The 20,540-nt window shown below is 55.7% G+C and overlaps 1 protein-coding gene across 1 annotated transcript; it reads right to left on the bottom strand.

Annotated features, from left to right (window-relative positions):
- Positions 1 to 1,751: 1,751 nt before the first annotated feature.
- On the bottom strand, positions 1,752 to 17,501 carry SEMA3G (semaphorin 3G). Its single transcript, XM_038566243.1, has 16 exons — positions 17,312 to 17,501; positions 15,408 to 15,568; positions 15,247 to 15,309; positions 14,898 to 15,017; positions 14,528 to 14,618; positions 14,276 to 14,392; positions 13,885 to 14,030; positions 13,560 to 13,674; positions 13,398 to 13,467; positions 12,950 to 13,094; positions 12,464 to 12,695; positions 12,267 to 12,358; positions 11,526 to 11,567; positions 10,364 to 10,592; positions 9,962 to 10,101; positions 1,752 to 8,660 (listed from the first exon to the last, which is right to left on the bottom strand). Exons 1-16 carry the CDS (start codon positions 17,424 to 17,426, stop codon positions 8,220 to 8,222), a joined length of 2,319 nt encoding a protein of 772 aa, XP_038422171.1. The 5' UTR covers positions 17,427 to 17,501; the 3' UTR covers positions 1,752 to 8,219.
- Between the last annotated feature and the right edge of the window lie 3,039 nt (positions 17,502 to 20,540).

Raw genomic sequence — 20,540 nt, 5'->3', positions numbered from 1 at the left:
ACTTAGGGATGTACATAGTGTAACCCAATACTGCTTGATTTATTTTGTTGCTCAAATTCTCAAATTATTCCAGCTCTGGCCATTGGGAACTCCTGTGTCCTTTTCACATACCCCTTTTATTGCATGTTTTGTTATTTTGTTTTGGGTTTTTTTAAAGATTTTATTTATTCATGAGAGAGAGAGAGAGAGAGAGAGAGAGAGAGAGAGGCAGAGACACAAGCAGAGGGAGAAGCAGGCTCCATGCGAGAGCCCGACGTGGGACTCGATCCCAGGTCTCCAGGATCACAAACTGGGCTGAAGTCGGTGCTGAACCGCTGAGCCACCTGGGCTGCCCGGGTTTTTTGTTTTGTTTTGTTTTGTTTTGTTTTGTTTTGAGGACTACTTTACCTTCTGGCACTTCAAGATCCTCCAGTTCCCTCTTATAGGATTTAAATCTATATTTTCATAAATGATCCATCTAATATAATTAATTACTGCTTTATTACTTAGGGCCTAGAACAAATAGTTCACTTGGGGAGAGTTGAAATAGATGTTAAATAAGAATTCTCCAAAACACCTTCTCTACTTCCTCTAATTCTTACCTTTGTAGGAACCATAAACTAGGGCCAGAAATTCCAGAATCTCCTTCACCCCCTTTATCCTCAACCACCCTCTTTCTCATCAGTTTGACTATTTTATAAATGTTTACCTTCTTTGCCATCCCTTTGCCAGTGCTCAGCTTGGTCACCTGTGCCTCAGAGGACTGTAGTGAAAGCCTTCTCTGCATGGTTTCCTATGTCCACTTGCTTTGCTGATAAATCCACCTTTTCCCTTCTGCTAATTACCATAAACATCTGCTAGCTCTTTTTTGGTTTTTTTTTTTTGTTTTTTTTTTAATTTTTATTCATTTATGATAGTCACAGAGAGAGAGAGAGAGAGAGAGGCAGAGACACAGGCAGAGGGAGAAGCAGGCTCCATGCACCGGGAGCCTGACGTGGGATTCGATCCCGGGTCTCCAGGATCGTGCCCTGGGCCAAAGGCAGGCGCTAAACCACTGCGCCACCCAGGGATCCCCATCTGCTAGCTCTTTACTTAGGATGGCTCTGCTGAGATTAGCATCTAAGGTCTTCTACAAATATGGCCCTACTTAGCAGCATCTCCCTGGACACTCCACCCACAGGCACTCTGCCCTGGCTACCCTGGAACACTGGGCCCTGAGCATGAGGTTTGCAGTATGGAGAGCCATAACCTCTGTCTTCAGCCTGTTGAACCTAGCATAAGGGCCATTTCTTCACTTGCACTGGTCTCTGCTTCTACTCCTATTAGAGCTGGCATCATTCTCCACCTGGCCCTACAGTTGTGTAAATATATCTCTCATTAGATTGGAAGCCCCTTAAAGGCAGGGATCTGTTTGTCTTATTAACCTTTCCCCCCCTCCATGATGTGTGGCTCCAGACCCCACATTCAGAGGCAGTTTGATATCTACTGAATTGACAGAAGTGCTTATACCTTATATTCATGAACCTGTTGTTTTACTGTCAAACAACAGAGGGCACTGTTAGCATTTTGAGGAAGAAGATTCTAACCCTTTAGAGCTGGAAGGTTGAGAAAGGCTTATTTATGAAACCTTGCTTCTATTTTGGGATTGCATAGGACTTACTGCTCTTCACTTGTTCTAAACACATCCATTTGTGTTTATTCATGAGATATGCTGGTATTGGGTTTAGAGATTAGTATGAAAGTTATTATTATTATTATTATTATTATTATTATTTTTTTTTTTTTAGTATGAAAGTTATTAATGACATTTCCATCACAGGTCAAATCCTCAGTCAGGTCTGCCTTCATGGTCCAGACCCAAAGTGATCCTCATAATTCCAGCTGCCCTCCTCCTACCCTCAAAAATGAGGACTGCCAGTTCCAAGAGAAATGGGTGATACAGTTCTGTTCTTCTGCCCCACTCTCCTCAAACACACACACACACACACACATTAAGGCCTCTAGTTAGTGACATCAAACGCTCTAACCTGTGGACCAGACAGGAGGTTGCTATGAGAAATAGCGTTTCCATTGGCCCTGCCCTGAGGGACACTTTGTTAACTCCTATGTGCTCCCAGGCTAGCTGGAGGTACGTTGCAACTACCTGGGAGTCCCCAGGTATAAATAGTCTCCCTAGTGACTAAGCTAGGAAGCCCCATTCCAGAGGCGTCTACTATTTGGAAGGGTCTCATGCCTTCTACATTTTTTTCCCAAAAAGCAATGTGGCAACTGGAGGTCATAAACCAAAAACTTGCTTTTTTTAAGAAAACAAAAAACTTTGTTCTAGCTTCTCTGTAGCAAACCACCTCTAGCATGTGCAACAGCTAAGCAGTGCAATAGCTAGAGGCCCGGAAGAAAGGAGAGGCCTGGGGCTCCTCCCCGTTGTCTTTGGTGTAAACTTGTTCCTTGACCCTGCCCTGCAAGCACCTCTGATAAACAGGAAGGCATCCATGCCATCAATGTCCATCCCCCTCAGAGCATCTGAGACCTGTCTAGGCCATCAAAGCCATCCCCAGACCCCAGGAGTATTCTAAAGGGGACTCCAGACTCACCAAAAACAATTCCCCATTGTGTTCCCCCCCTCTTGGAAATCAGGGATCTGTAAACAGGCCCTTACATTTAGACAGGTCCTGCCCTGTCTTTGTGCTGGTGTGTTTTTTCTTCCCTAAACAATGTCCTTTCCAGCAGGGCCAGCCTGTTCACACCATTGTCCGAGACCCTTGGACTACAGGAAACAGCACCAGATTCTTATCAGCTGGGGGTGGGGGGCAGCGTGAACAGATGAGGTCATGTCCATAAAGCAAGCTGCTGGTTTGCCATATCATTCTTCTGTACCTTTATCTGTGAAAGCAGAGCCCGCCTTGTCCTCCTAACAGTCCCATATGGGCTTTGTGTGTCCTACTACTAGAGTCCTTTCCATTTGATGGCAGACCCCTAGACTCTGCTGCAGGCCTCTGTTAATTTATTTTGGAATCCTTGACAGCCCACAACAGTCCCCTTTTCCTGGTCTTCCCTCTCTGCGCAGTGGGATGCTTAGGAAAGTAAAACACACCCTATTGGGATGGATTAGAGTCCACTCCAGTCATCTTCCTTCCTGGGGGAAAGAGGTCAAGACTGGTCACCTGAGTCTGCCTCAGCAGAGTCCCTAAGTATAAGCTACTAGCTGACTGCCAAGGTCCGGGTGAGGATAGGAGCAGGTGGGCCTCATAGGAGGCCCTCCTAGAGTCTGTGGAGCATTTCCCATCCTCAGTGGAGAATGATCTTTTAAAAGGCTGCATTGAGGAACCAGGAGTTTCCTTAGTGAAAATCCAGCAGGGAAAGTGAAAGGCTTCATTAGGACAAGGCCTCTAGGGAACGGGGCCAGTAGCCGTACCCACAGCAAGGGTGGGCAGGGGCAGGGCAGTGGGAAGTGGGCACAGAGCCATAGCTGCTGTTGCCTCATCTCCTGTTCACCAGGGTGGGTGGGTGAGTCCGGAAGAGGAACCAGGGCAGGGGCCCCACAATCCTTAAGCTCCTAGTCAGATATGAAACCCAGCCCCACCCATTCACTCTCTCCCTACACCAAGTCCAAGTTTGTAGTCTTAGAAAACCTTGGGGATTTGACCTTGGTGTGGGCTGAACCTTCTTGGGGGAGATCCTGAGAATCAGCACTTGGGGAAGGCTGGGGTGGCTACCTAACTAGGAATGGAAATCAGGCTGTTTCTGAGCAATTGCCTCCTAGTTCTAAGAAGGAGATGTGGCTGGCTGGGGAAGCCTCAGTGCTGTGGACTGGCAGAGGCATGTGAGTGAGGTCCCTATCCAGCACCCCCACTCCCATCAGCACTATATCTGCACCTGGGGCCCCTGACAGCCCATGGAGAGGACAGCTCGGCTCCTGATGGCTGCTGCCTGCCCCCTCCTCCAATTGGGGGATTCAAAGTCTGCCTAGGAACTGACCTGGGCTTAGCTGAGTGCAAGGAGGCCATTTGAGAAAGTGAAAAGAGCTCTTTTCCTCCCCTGTTCTGCTCCCTCCCTACCCCTACCCTTCCTTAGAAGTGAATCTGCTGGACTGCTGGGCAGCCAAGGCTGCGGGTGAACCCCAGCCATCCGCAGAGCATCTTGCTCAAAGTGGGCTGTGGAGGCAGACAGTGTGGGAAGATGGGCAGAGGCCAGACCCCAGGGCCGGCAAATTGGTGGCCTGGCAGCCCTGGCCCCGGGACAGCGGGTCCTGCTCCAGTGCCTGCCATGGGATCTGGAAGGCCAGGGCCTCCAGAGTGTACAGGCTTAGAAAGCATAGATTAAGGGATCCCTGGGTGGCGCAGCGGTTTAGCGCCTGCCTTTGGCCCAGGGCACGATCCTGGAGACCCGGGATCGAATCCCACGTCGGGCTCCCGGTGCATGGAGCCTGCTTCTCCCTCTGCCTATGTCTCTGCCTCTCTCTCTCTCTCTCTCTCTGTGTGTGACTATCATAAATAAATAAATTAAAAAAAAAAGAAAGCATAGATTAATAAACTGATCTCACATGGCAGGGGAAGGAATTAATCAAATCAGCATTTTCCCAAAGTATGTTTCGACACAGTAAAAACATGAGGTGGTGATTACTTGAGGGGGAAATAAGGACCCCAGGTTTGGGAGAATCATGTAGCTCTCAGCAGACATGCAAATTAATGAGAGATTATTGTGGACTTCTCAGGGATTTCACAGAGCAAACGGGCTGCACACACAGCAGCTCCGTGGGGGCTAAAGGCACAGAAATCCCGTATTTATCTGACCCTTATCACAGAGGATCTCACATTCCACAAGACACCATTTTGGATAATGCTCACCTTGTGTCTTTCTTGAAGCCTCTTTCCAGCACTAAACACATTTGGGAAATGATGACACAGGCCCAAAGATTAGGGGAAATACGAGACTGTGAAGAAAAAAGCCACCAGAGAAAGAGAGAGAGGGAGGCCCTTGAGCAGGAAATAAGGCTTAGGGTGGGAGGCATGAGGGGGAAAAGTCCAGGCCCAAGGGGTGGGAAGGTGGAAACAGAGCTGCTGTGTCCTGGGGAGAGAAGTCAAGTTCACACAGCCCTCTCAGCTCCACACTCTGCCAAGTGGGTGCTGATGATGCTTCTTAGGCAGTGGTGGTGGTGGCTGCATAGGGCAGGGCAGAGTGGTTCAGTTCTGTCAAGCCCAGGAGCAAAAGGAGGGGTCCCACTCTAGCGCTACACCATGGGATGGACAACTGAACTGTTAAGCACCCCCACTCTGTGGTATACACTGAGGGGACCAGGCAAGCAAGAAGCTAGTCTCCCTGGCAAGATGTCCCTCCCATCTGCAAATCACCCCTGCCTTTTCCCATCTCCCTCCAGCACCACTGGGCTCTGTTATTTGGGCAGGGGCATGATGTCACCAGGGGAGTGGGAGCTGTGGTCAGTGGCGCCTTCAGCAGCATCCAGACTTCCCCTCCTCCTCAGAAGCTGCAACCCCCACAGCAGAGCCTGGCTCCCCAGGCAAGGGCACAGTGGCCTTAATATATGTTGGTATGTGACTTGCCACGAAGACAGGCACCAGGCCAAGTGTTGCTGTTACAAATATCAAGAGTTACTGTGGAAAAGGAACGGGGCTTGCCTACGTGCCCAGCTGCCCTTTGCCAGCATTTTTTTTCTGACTCAAGATCTTCCTGAAGTCCAAGAAGGTCAGTCTCAGAAGCCTGAGGGGCATGAGTTTCCTAATTTAATAAGCGATCTCAGTTTCCTAGACAAAGCCCTTTGACTCCTTCCTTCCTTCCCCTATGCTCATCTCCCTGCCTTCTAGAATATACCACTTAGCGTGGCCTTCTCCCTCCTGGAATAGATGGAAAGGCTCTTCATTTCTAGCCCACGCAGATGACATCAGTCAGTTTAGAACAGAAATACAGAGATACAATAATATAATTACATGATGTAAATATTCACTGCATGGCTTTCCTTGTAGATCTGTGTGCTAGACCACTGTGGAGCTTCATCAAAGCACACAGGTGGTCATGACAATAAAAATTACAATAGTAATTATGATAAGTGTACTCTGAAGACAGAAACCACAAGGCTGATCTCAACATATGAATACAAAAATAGAATTCACACATAGAGGCATTTCCAGGAGTTAATCACACACAGTACCACAAGGGTGGGAAGTGTGGGAAGCTGGCAGAAGCCGTCCGTAATTTTCTAAGTACAGGTGTTCGTTGTTCAGGATTTTGAGCTCCTCCATTTTCCAGAGTAACTTCCCCAGAGAACCCTGCCTGGAGCAGGCCTTGCCTGGGTCCAGCCTAGGGGCCACTGAGAGCCTGGTCATTTCTTCCTTGTTTCTCCGGGATAGAGGGGCTGCAGCCCTGTGCACCCATTCCTGGGCTCATGCTCTTTCCTCCCCCTCTTCCATGGCCTCTACCTCCCCCTCTAGTCCCTCCTCCAGGTCCCTTTCTTACAGTCCTCTCCTCTGCTTTTACCTGCTGACACCTCAGCCACAGCAACCTTAGGCCCACGGCTTCCCAAGGGGTTGTCGGGTCAATCTCAGTGCCTCTGGTTCACTTCCAGTGAAGTCAAAGAAGGGGGGCCTATTTTGGATCCCAGTTCTCTGGGCATCATGGGGTAATTCAGATAAAATCCAAGGCAGATGTACAGTCTGGGTTTGAGTTCAGTGGAGCAGGAAGCCTTCTCCTGCTTTTCTATGTTTTTTTTCTTCATTTCTTCATCTTGGTTGTTTTCATGGAGGGAATCCCAAACCTGATGCTCTTGCCCCCTACCCCCCACCTCCCATTGCTTTTGTGCATCACTAACTTGCTCATATGCAGGCTGGGAATGACTTTTCATTCAATCTTCCTCCTCTCCTCTCCTCTGCTCCCCAGCCCAAGAAACACATCACTGCTGATGGAAAAACACCTCCTTACATGCCCAGACAAAATGCATCCTGGCCACCTGAGCCTCACCCCCAAGAACCAGCAGGACTTAGCAACCTTTTGCCCCCCCATTTTTTTCCTTTAAAAGAGAAAAGTCATCATAAATGCAACCATTCACCACCAACCCTCACTTAGTAGAAACCAAAGATTCCAGGCTGGGAAACATCTGGCTTTCCTGTGGCTCCTGAGCTAATTGATCTATTTTGGGTTCTTGAGAATGCCTGCTCTAGCCCATCCTAGATCTCTCACCCTCTCCCCATCCCAGATGCCTCCCAATCCTCTGTGGCCCCAGGCCTGGTCCTCCCACCAGCTGCAGCTTGCTCAGGGAGCTGCCACATTCCCATCCTCCCTAGCTGTGGGCATGCTTGCATTGCCCTGCGAAAGAGCCTCCTCCCCCTGCCTCTTGCTTCCCTGGCTCCCCTCTCCCCATCTCTAATCCACAGAGAGAGAGACAGGGGATGACTTTCTTCTAGACATCACCCTCTCCCTGCTCATCAGCATGAAGGCCCTGCTGGTGGGAAGGGGGAATCTCATCAGGAGGTCTGGGAGTGCCAGGGAACCTGGCCTGGAGAAGGGAAGTCAAGCTGTGAGACACCATTTGGTTGATGTGGGGCCTGAGAGCCAGACACCCCACCCGCACCCCCACCCCCAGGATCCTAGGAAGTTCCAGCTGTCAAAGATTCTATGATTCTGTGTTGGAGAAGAGGTGGTAGGCAGGGAGCCACCAAGATATCAGGGCACAAAGTGGGGAAGGGTCTTAGTGTTCCATGTTCCCGGTACCTCTACTTCCCTGCCCTAAGTCACACGAGGTCCTCTTAATGGGTGGTAGCCTAGAGGCAACTTCCATCCTCCTCTGGCTGCCTAAGGGGCCCCTGCCCAGACACCTCCTCAGACGCACCCACACACCCACTCCAAGGGTCACTCAGAATGGCCATTGTTCTGCTGGCTGGGAAAGAACCACCCAGGCCTCTCACCTCCAGGCACAGCCGGAAATGTGTTCTGGGGGCCACCTCTGAGAACAAACAGCAGGCCCACTAGGGTTGGCAGCAGCCAGAGGGTGCTGGCTCCAGCCTGGGACCGAGAGCACAGAGGGGCAGGGCACAGGCTTGGACACAGGGCCCCTCTATCGGGCCCCAGCCTTTCCTGTGGGCAGCCTGGTATAAGTATGGGGGGCAGAGACTTCCATTTCTAAGAGGCAGTCAGGCACATTGGCCCCCCTCTGTCCTAGCTGGGTGGGTGGGAGACTCTGGGGGCTGCCGGGCCACCCAGTCCATCCCAACCACCCTCTCCTCCACACCCTTCTACGTGGCCTCCACCTCCCGGGGTGTCCGATTGCGCTCGGCCTGCGCCCGGCTCTTCACCTTCTTGCCCAGCTCCAGCCCTGCCCAGTTCTTGCCCTTGGCCTGTTTGCCCCGGCTCCTGGAGGAGCACCACACGCGCTCACAGTACTCATCCACACGGGGCAGGTTGGCAAAGCCGATGAGCTGCAGGATGTCCTTATACCAGGCCTTGGAGGGAGTAGACACCAGGCCTCCCCTGGCTGGGGGCTCCTCTGGCCTTGGCTCCCGGGGAAACAGGCTGTTGAGCTGAGAGGCTGCAATCACTTCCAGAGCCAGGCGGACCACAGTCTGGGAGAAACCATGCTCCAGTGTCTTGCAGGTGTAGGTGCCTGCATCTAGGAGGCTGAGTCTGCGGAACAGCAGCCCCTGATCTGTTTGCAGGACTCGCTCATCTGTCTTTACCTGTGGGGGGCATGTGAGAGGGTGTGTAGGGGGCATGGAGTAGGGCACATGCACCATCAGTTTCTCTCCCTGCTTTTCCATATTCACATCTCAGGGCCTGGTGCTGAAGCACTCCTCTTCTCACTCTTTCCTGCCCAGGCTGGCTTCCTCCTCCCGACTGTGAGCTAATTGTAGGTAGGCTCTCACCCTCCCAGGACCCAGGATGAGGCCAGCAAAGGAGGCTTTGGTTTCTCCCCTAGTCAGAGCTCTAGGGCACCTACCTTGGCCTTAGGGGGCCCTTCCAACAGTCCCAGGGACCAGAGTGGGTAAAGGGGTACTTATGGGCTTTTATTCAGGGAGGACTATACCCATTACCCTAGGACTAGAAGTCCCTTCTATACACACACACACACACACACACACACACATATGCACAGCCTTCTCCATCCCTGTCTACACTGTTCACTACACCAGCGAGGGGTGGGCTGAGTGCCCATCACGCTGCAGAATGCAGGAAAGCTCTTCTGATTCAGCCTGGACCCTGTCTGCTCATCTGCATGTGGAGGCTGGACTGCCTGGGCGGTAAGTATTGTGTAACCATCTTGTTGCTCCCTGCCTTTGGCCCCCTGGGGGTGTTTTCTTAGTGCCTAGCCCAACAGCTGGCCCAAAGCTGGCCTCCCCCAGTTCCCAAGCTGGAAGGAGAGCCCCTCCTGTAATCAACCCACTCCCTCCCCTTCTCTGCCCACAGGAAAGGCTGGGGAACGGATCCTCACCCTACCTCACCCACGCTTTCCTTGGGCCCCAGACTGAAGCCAGTTCTGGGGTTGACAGACCTTTCTGGTTGGGGGAGGAAAAGGCCTGGGCAGACAGCTGGACTCCGTGGAGAGAGTGTTGAGCTAGGCAGTGGGTGTGTGTATAGGGATGTATGCGTGTGCAAATTTTCTAGGCACCACCCTGGGGCAGAGGAGAACCAAGACCCCCTGGGAAGAGACTCCTTCAAAGATGAGCAATATGTGTAAGCATGGGGGGCTTCTTGACCAGCCCAGACCCCCTTCCCTCTCTTCCGTCTCTGCCACCCACCTCCCAGAGCTCAGTTCAGGGTCTGGGAGTTAATGCACTGAATGGGTTGCAGCCACATCTGACTTGGGCGTTCCCAGAGTCAGGAAGAAGGGCACCTTCTCCCTGGGACTTAATACACACTTTTCTTCAGTTGACCTTGGCAGGTTCCTCCTCAGAGCCCCTTCCTAGGGTTCAAGGCTTGGGGTTCAGGGAGAGACGTGGCATCAGGACACATGCAGGCAGGAGACAGGGTCCTTGCTTACCTGGTCGGGCCCCCGGCCTCCTGGCCTCTGCAAGAACCAGCGCACAACAGCCTGGGAAGACTTGGGCAGGCACTCCAGGAAAGTGCTGTTGTGCTCCGTGCCATAGACTGTGGTGGCTGCCATGGGGCCTGCAGCCTCCTCTGAGGGGAGGTGGAGAGGGGCTCAACTCAGGACTCTGGGACCCCAGGGCTCCCCCCAGTGTGACAGGGACCTAAGTGTCCATCACTCTGTGCAAAGACCTTATACCCATAAACTGATGGGAACTGCACACGTAGGAAAACTGAGGGCTGGGTGCTAACACAGGTTCAGTCAGAGGTTACACTTCTCAGGGGTTGAGCAGGGACAGAGGGGTGAGGAGGGGCCTGTGGGAGCCCGCTGGTGCCTACGCCTGCCACCACTCACCTTCCTGGCTCTCGCCCAGGCACTGCAGGGCAGGGTTGCCGTGCCGGATGTCCTGCCTGCGGAACCGGCGCTTGCCGGTGCCAGGCTGATAGCGGGTGCAGGAGGCACCGTCCCAAGCACAGTATGGGTCTCGGGCCAAGCAGCACTCGGCACAGGCACTGCCGTAAGTTTCACACTGGTGCAGCTGCAGCCGGGCCACGCCTAGCCTCGAGCCCACGTACAGCATTTGCTGGGAGGGACACAAACAGAGCCAAGGTGAGCCTGGGTCCCACCTGGAAGCAGCTAGGCTCTTGGCCCCCTTGGGCTTCCTGAGACTGCCCCACCCCCATTTGCAAGCAGTCTTCCAGAACCTCTTGGATGCATCCCCAGAAACCAAACATGTTTATCACCCACCTGACATACACCAGATCCTCTGCTAAGATACAGAGGGCATGGGGCAGACCTTTCTCTAAGGGGCTTCTCCAAGCCCTTCCTGCTGCTGACCTTTGCTCTCTACCTCAATAGTCTTTATCCTGACCTGCCTCTGACCTTAGTAGTGCACTCTGCTTTAAGCAATCCTAATGCAAAAGCTGGGATTTACCCAAAGATAAACTGGGGCAGATAAACTTGAGATTTTGCCACTTGCAAAAGGACCCAGCAGGCCTCTAAAAAGTGGCTCTCCCCTATTTGATTTAAATTCTGGATTTTGTTTTCTTTTTTTTTTTTTTTTTTTTTAAGATTTTATTTATTTATTCCCGAGAGACACAGAGAGAAACAGAGACATAGACAGAGGGAGAAGCAGGCTCCATGCAGAGAGCCCAATGTGGGACTCGACACCCGGACTGGGATCATGCTCTGAGCCAAAGGCAGACTCTTAACCACTGAGCCACCCAACCATCCCTGGATTTTGTTTCCAAGCATGAATCGGCCTCCCCAGGGTCACTGGCCTTTGTGACTCTCCCCTTCTCCAAACACAGCCTCACTTACTAAGGGCTCCCACTGCCCACTGGTTTCATGCATGGGCCTCTCAGCTCCCTGCTGGACTCTCAGGCCTCTTTGTGAGGCCTAATCAGGCAGCCCCAGGGTCTGCTGCAGCACTGCTTTCCAGCAGACAGCAGCCCAGCTCAAAGAGCTTCAGTTGAGGGGTTTGAAGAAGAAAGGGTGGGATATCAGCTGCTCTTACCCTTTTGACAGAGATCTCCATGTCAGTGATGGGTGTTGGCACCTGAGGAAGGAGCAGGGTCTCAGAGAGAGGTGGCCTGAGGCCAGACCTCCTCTGCATCCCTGCTTCAGCCACGTCCAGCCCTCCCATAGGAGACACCTATCTCCCAGCCTGGGTCAGCGCCCTCCTTGGCAACTAAGGCCAGACATTCTTTCCCAGATGTCGAGTTATTAGAAAGGTCCTCTCACCCTGGCTGGCCTCCAAGGAGAAGGCTTAGTAAAAAGCACAAAGCTCTGGTGTCCCCTCCCACAGCCCTGTTTTCCAGCAATGAGGCAGCTGTCCCACATCACCCATCCCATGTCAGGAGCACAGCAGTCTCCCAGATGCCGATGACATCCTGCCTGGCTCTCTAGAGGGGACCACAGAAGCCTCTAGGGACTTGGGATCTCAACCACCCCCTCACCACTGCTTGAGCCTGGCAGGGCTTTGTCAAGAGTCAATCACCTTGGACACCCCTCCTAGGACCCTCCCACTTTTCTCTCTGCTCCCCCCCCCCGGGGGGGCGCAGACAGAAGCATCAGCAAGGCCCCTACAGCAGTGATGATCTCACTTTCACCTCCCACTGGCTGCAAGGTCAATAAAGACAGGCCCATCTCTCTCCTGTACTTTGCTCCATGTGTCCCCAGAGCCAGGCCTAGACATAGCAATGGGGCTGGAGGGGACCCTTCCCACCAGTCCCCCCTGCCCCCAGCTCCCCCTCACCTTAAACACCTGGAGCTCCTCCAAGACCACCTCCTCAGATGTAGTGGAGTCTCCACCCTGGAGGGCGATGACCTTGAGCACAGAGCCTGAGTCTGAGGCAGGAGAAGAGGGGTCAGTGGGAGAAGAAGGAACTGCCCTCCCCCCTGCCCACCACCAGCACACCTCCCCAGCCCGGGCCACCCGTTCAGCCCACCCACCAGTCCCCAGGAAGATGACGTCGTAGGTCCCGTCCTCTGCCTGCACTCGGTCCACTACGATCTGGCGCAACTGCTGGGCCAGGTGTGTTTTGACAAGGACAGGGCGGCCCAATCGTGGCCGCACAGGCCGGAACATAAGTGGGTGGGCTCGGGCGAACTGCAGCACCTCATCCGGGTAGTTCTTGGTGCTGCCAAAGGGTCGTCCAGGCTGTGCCGTCATCTTGCTGGGACACTGTGAGTGGCAGCAAAGGGAGCACCTGAAGCATCCCGGGACCACACGTTCCCCAGCCCAGTTCATTTCCAGGCCCCACTGCCCAGGCCTGCCCGCCTCGGAGGGATCCTCTTGCTGTAGCAAAGCCTCCTTAATGTGGTCGGGGCTCTGCTCCCCTCTGGAGCCCGGGCTCAGCCACAAGGTTGTCCCAAGGTGGAGTCCCTCTGGTAACTGCTCGGCCCTCTTCCCTGGCCTGGCTCCAGGTCGATACTCACCACTCCAGGCCGAGGGAAGGGCACCTTGCCCCCATAGGGTCCCCACTGGTGCTGGGGACCATCCTGGTGGGCAAAGGGCCCCTTGAAGACCTCCCATATATCCTCCATGTGGTACACGCAAACAGCGAAGCCCTGGAACACGGCACTGTTGAGGGGAGGACAGGGACAGTCAGGCCAGGGTGGCTGTCCTAGGTGGGAAGGGGGCAGCCTGACTCCACGGACAGGACAGAGGGTGATGGTGCCTGCAGATAGCAGAGACCCCAAAACAAGGACACCCAGACAAATTTGAAGAGAGGGAGATAGAGAATAGAGCCTGAGAGTCACTGAGTCAGGAACAGAAAGGACCCACAGTAAAGTCAGGACATGAAAGCAGAGGCTCAGCAGAGGACGCTGGGGGTGCAGAGACTAGACCAGGGACAGGAATGTGGGGGGAGGCCTGAGTGCCCACCTGACTGTGCTAAACAGAGCATACACCTCAAGGGTCTTTCCTGTGCTGGGCCACAGCAGGAACACATCCTCTGGGAGACAGAAGGCCACCGTCAATGCCCCCCACTCACTGGCTCTGAGCCCCCCACACCCACATCCATGCCCACCCCAACCATGCCCTTACCCAGCTGGTCAAAGTGGGTCTCAGCACCTCCAGGGCCAGGCACCGAGCACACCAGCCTGGCCTTGAGAAAGGTGCTCCATTTGTTCACCAGCACTCGCTGGCCACCCGCATCATTCTGGGGGGTAGAAGATCAGAATCAGCCTTGAGCTCCACGGGGATGGGCGCCCCCTCACTCCTGCTCCTCCACCCTCACATCCTTGTGAGGAGAGGCATGGATGTTGGCTTCACATGCTTGCCTCAGTTTCCCTCCTGCTGCTTGTGGGAACAGGTGTAGGGAGGGGGTATGGTGAGGATCTGAACCTCACTGCCTCCTCACAGCTCTTACCACACAGACACGGCCCACACGGCTGACGGTGACATGGCCTGGGCCACCATCGGGTGAGGGCACAGTTTCCGAGAAGAAGAAGTACACCTTGTCATCGTCCCGGTCGGAGTTGTCAGCAATTCGGGCAGCCATCACAAACCGAGGGTCTGGGAGGTGACAAGGTACAGCTGGTTGGGAGGGACTCACAGGGGAGAATGGAGTGATGGGGAGGTGCTGAGGCCAGCTGGGAGGGGAAAAGGCACAGGGATCCCACTGGAGGCTGGAGTCCCAGGGAGTAGAGTGGGGCTGGGCGGTCCCTCCCATGTCCGCTCCAGGGCCAGCTCTCGTGCCTCCCTATCAGTGCCAGGGGCAGACCCCAGCCAGCCTTGCCCTGGGCAGACCCTAGGCTCACCGTGTAGGAGGTTCTGGTCAGAGTCAGAACGCAGAGCTGGCCGGGAACCCCCACTCCGGAAGATCATGGCCTCGCGCCCCAGGAAGTCAGCAGTGAGACCCGTGTATAGCTCTCCACCTAGGTGAGAATGGGGCAGAATCAGGGAAGGAGGGCCAGGCTCCATAGTTGGCCCCAACACTTCCAAATGACATTGGCCAGCACCCACCCTCATCATGCCCATCCTGGGCACACCCTGGCCTGGGCATCACCCACCTACAAAGGTGCTGGCGAAGGGACTGCTGGGCTCATGTGGGCACCGCCCCCGCCCACTTTCCACACTGCTGGGCTCAAGATGGAGCACATGCTGGGGGAGAGAGAGGAAGGGGGGAAGGATGTCACCTGGGAAAGCAGCACCAGCCCACCCCCCTCCCCGACCCCGCCGGGCAGTGGCCATCGCGTGCAGCTGGAGAGTGGGCGGAAGGCGCCCTCATTCAGGACCTCGCCAACAGGGTCAGCCTGGCACAAAGATGCCTTTCAGGCTCCTGACCCCTCTGCCCTGAGCAGGCTCAATAGGGAGCGTTCAGACAGCAGGAAGGAAATGCCACTGCTTCCCAGTCCCTTGTGGGGCCTGCCCCAGGCTCACCTCCCCCCGGTGCCCGACCGTGATGAGGGTGCAGGTGGGTTGAAAGGCCCCAGTGCCACATGCCAGCAGGTGGGTCCGGTTGTGGGGCTGCAGCACCCGTATGAAGTTGGCACACTCCACCTAGCAGAGAGAAGGGGTGGGGTGGAGGGAATGAGGGGGTCCTTACCTTGGGCCCCAGGATTCAGCCCTGCCTGGCTGATCAACTCTGGGGATCAAAGGTGGAGGTGATGTTCTTTGCAGAAGGCCCCTAGCACAAGTACCTGGGGGAGTGCCCACAGGCTATACTGGGGGTCAAGCCCTGGGCATTGGTCAAGGCTTGGGGGGGGCAGTCACTCCTGACAGCACTCACCAAAGGATCTCTTCCCTTGCGAACACACTCCTCCTTCTGTCCTGGCTGCGGCGGCCACAGGACCTACAACACAGCCTGGCTGACTCCTGACCTCACAGCCTATTTCCCAGACTGGCCTCCCAGCTCTCAGACAGAGGCTCCCCTCTGTCAGTCCCACTCACCTCCCGGGGATCCAGCCATGATTGGTCCAGCCGCAAAGAATAGATGGCATCACGGCCCCCCAGAAAAAGGCGGTCCCGGTACTCATCCAGGTACATGGCCCGAAGGTCCAGCGAGCCCCGGGGACCCAGAAAGACAGCAGAGCGGTTGGCAGACAGGAGATCTAGCCGAGAGCAGGAAGAGGATCAGTGCCTACTTCGCGGCCCACTTCCCCAGCTAAGGTGTGGAGGTGGAGGGTCCCAGCTGTGCATCACCCCCCCCACCACACCCACATGCACATCTGGAAAATGTTTCCATCCACAGGCCTGCTGGAGAGCTTCTGGGAGAGGACTCCTGGGGGTGGGTGGGGCAGGGGGCTCAGTCCTGCTGCCTACTCCTCCATTCCTTAGTCCCTTGATCTTCCAGTTAACATCTCCTTGCCACAGGCCCATCTGTGCCCTACCCAGTCCCCAGGGAAGGTGGCCTCACTGGCAGAACGGATGGTAGCAAGCTGGGCAAAGTGCTGGAAGAGCCCGGAGGAAGGGTGGGTGAGTGTGAGCAGTGTGCTGACTCGATGGGACAGACAAGGGGGAGCATTCCCAGCCGAGGGAACACCTGGCAAAGGCCTGGGGATGGGAAAGGCCTGGGGATGGGAAAGGCCAGGTACGGCCTGGCGGAGCCCCAGGCTCTAGTCCAGGGATGTGACTAAGGAAGGCTTTCTCCTCCATAGACACTGCCCTCCCAGGCCTCAGTGGTGGTGGGGGGAGGGTGGCTGGCTGGGGATGCTGGTCCCAGGAGCTGAGGATCCTGAAATAAGTTCTTGGGGTTTGGCTAGGGAGATGGAGGTAACAGTGCCAAAGGGGCAGGCAGCAGGATACGGTGGGGAGGGGCATTTGCCAGCCTTGGGAAAGCCAGCTATCCTACACCTATCCAAAGAACGACCCATCCAAAGTGGTCAGCCCAGCACCCACTCCATCCCCAAACTCATCAACAGCCTCTTACAGGAAGCCCTCCATGGCTGACAGTACTTTCCACAGGCTTTTTCTTACAGCCTGACGTTCCACCCCAAACCGCAGCTCCCAGGACAGGCCCACATTCTCCCCGAAACCCAACTATGAGCTCTCCAGAGTAGAGCCATGTCTCCCCTCTCAGACTTCCCAGAGCAGTATGGTGTCCTCACTTGGATTGGGGTTCCCAAAGGAAGGTGATCAATCCGCTGGTTTCCCCACAGAGAAGTATCAGGGAGCGCCCATGTCTCAGGGACCTTCCCCAGGGACCATCTCCCCAGATTCAGAGGAGTCTGTGCCGGCTGCAGCACAGCATACCAGGTCAGGTCTGCAGAGGAACCTCCTGGGCCAGGATGTCAATGAGGGGAGCCTGGGACCCCCCTGGGCTGTGAAGAGCCTCTGGGACGAGAGGGAAGAACAAAAGCCAGCAATGGGAAGTGGGCTACAAGAGGCAGCCGGGGGCAAGGCTGTGGGGATAGCGCGAGGACTCCACTGCAGGCTGCTGCCCCCCGTGGGCGCGGACCAGGAGCCCGGGCTGAGCACACACCTCAGGATCTGGCGCTCCTGTCCGCTCCGTCCCTCCCCACCTCTCTCTGCCCATCTCTACTGAGGCCTCTCTCTTTTCAGAAGCCCCCTCAGGTCATCCCCCGTGTCTCCGTGTCTCCGTCTCTCCCACCCCCACCCTCCTGGGACCTGGCCCTGCCCTCCTCCCAGTCCCCGCCTCTGGCAGCAGCTGGAGCACCATGCGGCGTGGGGGAATGACCGTGACATCCCTCCCACGGGCTGTGCGAGAGCCACTGCTTCCCTCCAGCTGGCGGAAGAGACTGCTGGGTGCTGGCTGGGAACCCCACAGCTGCGGACATCCCAGAGTCCCGGGCTCCCACAGACGCGCACTAGAACAGGGCGCGCGCCGCCCCTACCTCGGTAGGAGAGCCGCAGGCGGGGCACGCTGGGGCCGGGGCTGGGGCTGGGGCTGCCCCGGCGGAGGAGGAGGCCCCCCAGCAGGCAGCAGATGGCCCAGGCCGAGGGGGCCATGCCGGGGAATCAAGGGCACCACGCCGCCGGCCGGCCGAGCTGCCCAGGGTCGCCCCGGGTCCGCCGCTGCTTGCAGTCTGCCTCGGAGGCCGCCTGGCCCGACTCTTATAAGGGAGCGGCTCCACCCCGCAGGGCCAGGAAGGCAGGGGGAGGAGGAGGGAGCAGGGGGAGGGCTCTCCCCACCCACCATCCACCTGCTGCGCCTCTCTCTCCACCCTGACAGGCCTGGTTAATGCCTCTGTGTCAGATTGGCTGATTTCCCATCGGGGAGACTCTTTCCCAGCTGGGGTGTGGGTGGTTTACATGAAATGTCCACAAACCCAAGTCCCCAGGCTCCAAAAAAATGTCAAGAGAGGGGGACAGAGCCTGGAAGAGAAGTCAGGGGTCAGAGATCTGAGGCTGGTGGGCTTGCTAGAGGTCTAGCTAAGCTCTCCTTTGCTCCAGGTCCTTCCATTACCCATAACAGAGACCCCACGACAGAGGCAAACTGATTCTGGGCCCAGATCGCTGATGCCACGAGAGTCCAGTCCCCCTGAAGCACTGGCCTGGCTCCGTAGCTCCCCTGGCAGAGCCCAAGTTGCCTGGGAGGGTCATTCCAGTCCAAGGGACTCCATGCTTTGGGTGGGGGCTTGAAGCTTGGCCACACTTCACAGATCTGGGATTGGCAAGAGATGAGCCCAGCCTCCTCCACCCAAGCCTGTCCCTGTCTGGCCTCCAGGCCCCTTCCCAGCTCACTGGGGCAGAGGACAGGATGCACTCGGTGCTAGGAACTCCCCCCGTTGCCCTTCAGCTGCCTCAACCACGCTGGACAACCAGAGCCCCAGGATCCAGGGTGTCACCTGGTGAGTGGTGGGTTCTTCCCAGAGTTCCCCTTTGCACACAGACCCTACAGCAAGGATCCCTCCAGAGAGAGGGTGGAGGTAGGGCACTCACCCCCTCCCCCATTCCCTCTGCCCTGAGCACTGATTCAAGGGCAGGAGAGCCATAGAAGAGGGACAAGGAGGAGAGGAGCCTGAGGGATAGAATAGGGGCAAGAGAGGAGACCTCCTGTTGCCTCCCCAACCCACAACAACCCCAGTCTCTGTCCCCCACCCCAGCAGCTGCCACTCCACCCCCCACCCCCCAAAGCCCTTCACTCAGAATCTGAGGCTCTAGGCACTAAGATCTCAAACTTCAGCCAGAGTTGGAATTCCAAGGATTCTAGAAACTCCTGCAAGTGAGGCCTCCCAGATGGACCAGCCTGAGCCCTTAGATGGTGGTCAAGAAACTTGGAAGCATCAGAGAGTGAAGGACTTGGCCCAGGCCACACAGCAGGCTGGCAACAGGCCTTGCTCAGCCCTGCCCCTTCCTGGGAATTTCTTTTTCTTGTGGGACTACTGAGGTACTAGGATCCTGCCTCCCCCACCCCCATCTCCTCCCTGGAAGGGAAATAGGTTGGCTCCTTGAGTCAGCATGAGAAGGACCCAGGGACCTGGAACCTCATCTCCTTGTCTCCATCTCCCTCTGCCACTTGCATGCCTCTTCCCAGCGGGTCCTGACCCGGCATTCGGCATTCGACCAGGGACTACTCAAGGAGGCCCAGGACTAGCATCAGCCCAGGCCAGCCTCTGGCTCCTCCCAGAAATTTGGCTAAAGCCCTCCCCTCTTTGGGCCTCAGTCTCCTGCTTCCATGGCCAGGGAGCAACCACCTTGGAGGTAGCAGGCTCTACACTACTGAGGTGTGCTTGTACAGGGGCTGCCGTGGTGGTCATTATGTCATGGGCCCTCAGAAGGGTGGAGCCCCTCTGCCTCCATCTCCCTGGGGAGGAGTTTCAGCCTTCAGACTGGGCTGAGGGCCAAAGCCTGGCTGCAGATTGAGCCTGACAGCCCCTCAACTAGCATGTGGCCACCAGCTGTGAGCAGGAGGCCCAACAACTCCTCAGTCTGCTAGCTCACCCTGGGGGTCTCAGCCCAGCTGGGGCTGCAGGGAGGCCTGTGTCTATTGGAGCAGCATGTGCAGGGCAGCCCACCCCACATTACAGAAAAACAGCCTGCAGCAGGGTCTGAGAGCCCCAATTCTATTGTGAACTTGTTGTGTGGCCTCAAGCAGGTCTTCTCCCTCTTTGTGCCTCGTTTTCCCCATCAGGGAGGGGGGTAAGGATCTTCCGCGAAGGTCCCTGCTTGCTGGGGGCCAGTTGGAAACAGACCCCAGGTAGCCTTGCTACCGCAGATCAACGGGTCCAGCCACAGGCATCTTGTGCCATCTAATGGGCAAAGAGGGAACTGCAAGAGGTCCAAAGGGGCCACTGTGTCAAGGTCCCTGTGCTGGCCAGTGGGACCACCCAGCGGAGATCAAAGTCTCGGGGCAGCAGGGAGTAACTAGACAACCATAATGTGAAAAGGCAAGAGCAGTCAGAAGGAGACTCCAGCGGTTGCTTCTGATCAAGAGATCAAGGGAGCCTTCATGGAGGAAGCACTATGTAGGCCAAGGATGACTAACCCAGAAAAAATGAAGAGGACTGAACACACAGCAAAACAGTCAAAATAAGTGATGCATGAGGGGAGCTCAGCGCTCTGTGCTGGTGGGAGTTTGTGAGCCCTTGGCTGCATACATGTGTGATGTGTGTGCTCATGCATCAGGTGGGTATGTGGAGGGTCACAGCTCAGCGTCTCCCAACTAGAATTCTGGGGTGAGCATGCCTGGAAGGAGTAGATGACTCTAGTTCTTCCCCCAACCAAGCTCATCCAGGAAAAGAGACACCAGTACAATGGTACAGGCTCCCCTCCTTGTGGACCCCTCTTTAAGGCACAACCCATCCCCATATACCCTCTTTTTAAAAAAGACTTTACTTATTTATTCATGAGAGAGGCAAAGACATAGGTAGAGGGAGAAGCAGACTCCCTGAGGGGAGCCTGACGCCAGACTCCATCCAAGGACCGTGGGATCACGACCTAAGCCGAAGGCAGATGCTCAGCTACTGAGCCACCCAGGTGCCCCATCCTCCTGTTTTGTTCACAGAAAGCTTCACTCTTGGAGTTTCTCTCTTCTCCTTTCCCGATCCCAACAACAGCCCACATCCCCCGGGTGCCCCCAATCATCCTCACTGACAACCACCTCCTCCTCCCCTACCTCAG

Source organism: Canis lupus, chromosome 20, assembly GCF_011100685.1.
Source record: "Canis lupus familiaris isolate Mischka breed German Shepherd chromosome 20, alternate assembly UU_Cfam_GSD_1.0, whole genome shotgun sequence".
NCBI lineage: Eukaryota > Metazoa > Chordata > Mammalia > Carnivora > Canidae > Canis > Canis lupus.
This window is presented reverse-complemented; position numbering and strand designations above follow the sequence as displayed.

Coding starts and splice junctions, on each gene's coding strand:
- SEMA3G (XM_038566243.1), bottom strand. CDS start 17,426: ATGGCCCCCTCGGCCTGGGCCATCTGCTGCCTGCTGGGGGGCCTCCTC. Junction 13,468..13,559: donor GACCCACTTTGACCAGCTGG/GTAAGGGCATGG, acceptor TCTGTCTCCCAG/AGGATGTGTTCCTGCTGTGG. Junction 10,102..10,363: donor CCTGGGCGAGAGCCAGGAAG/GTGAGTGGTGGC, acceptor ACCTCCCCTCAG/AGGAGGCTGCAGGCCCCATG.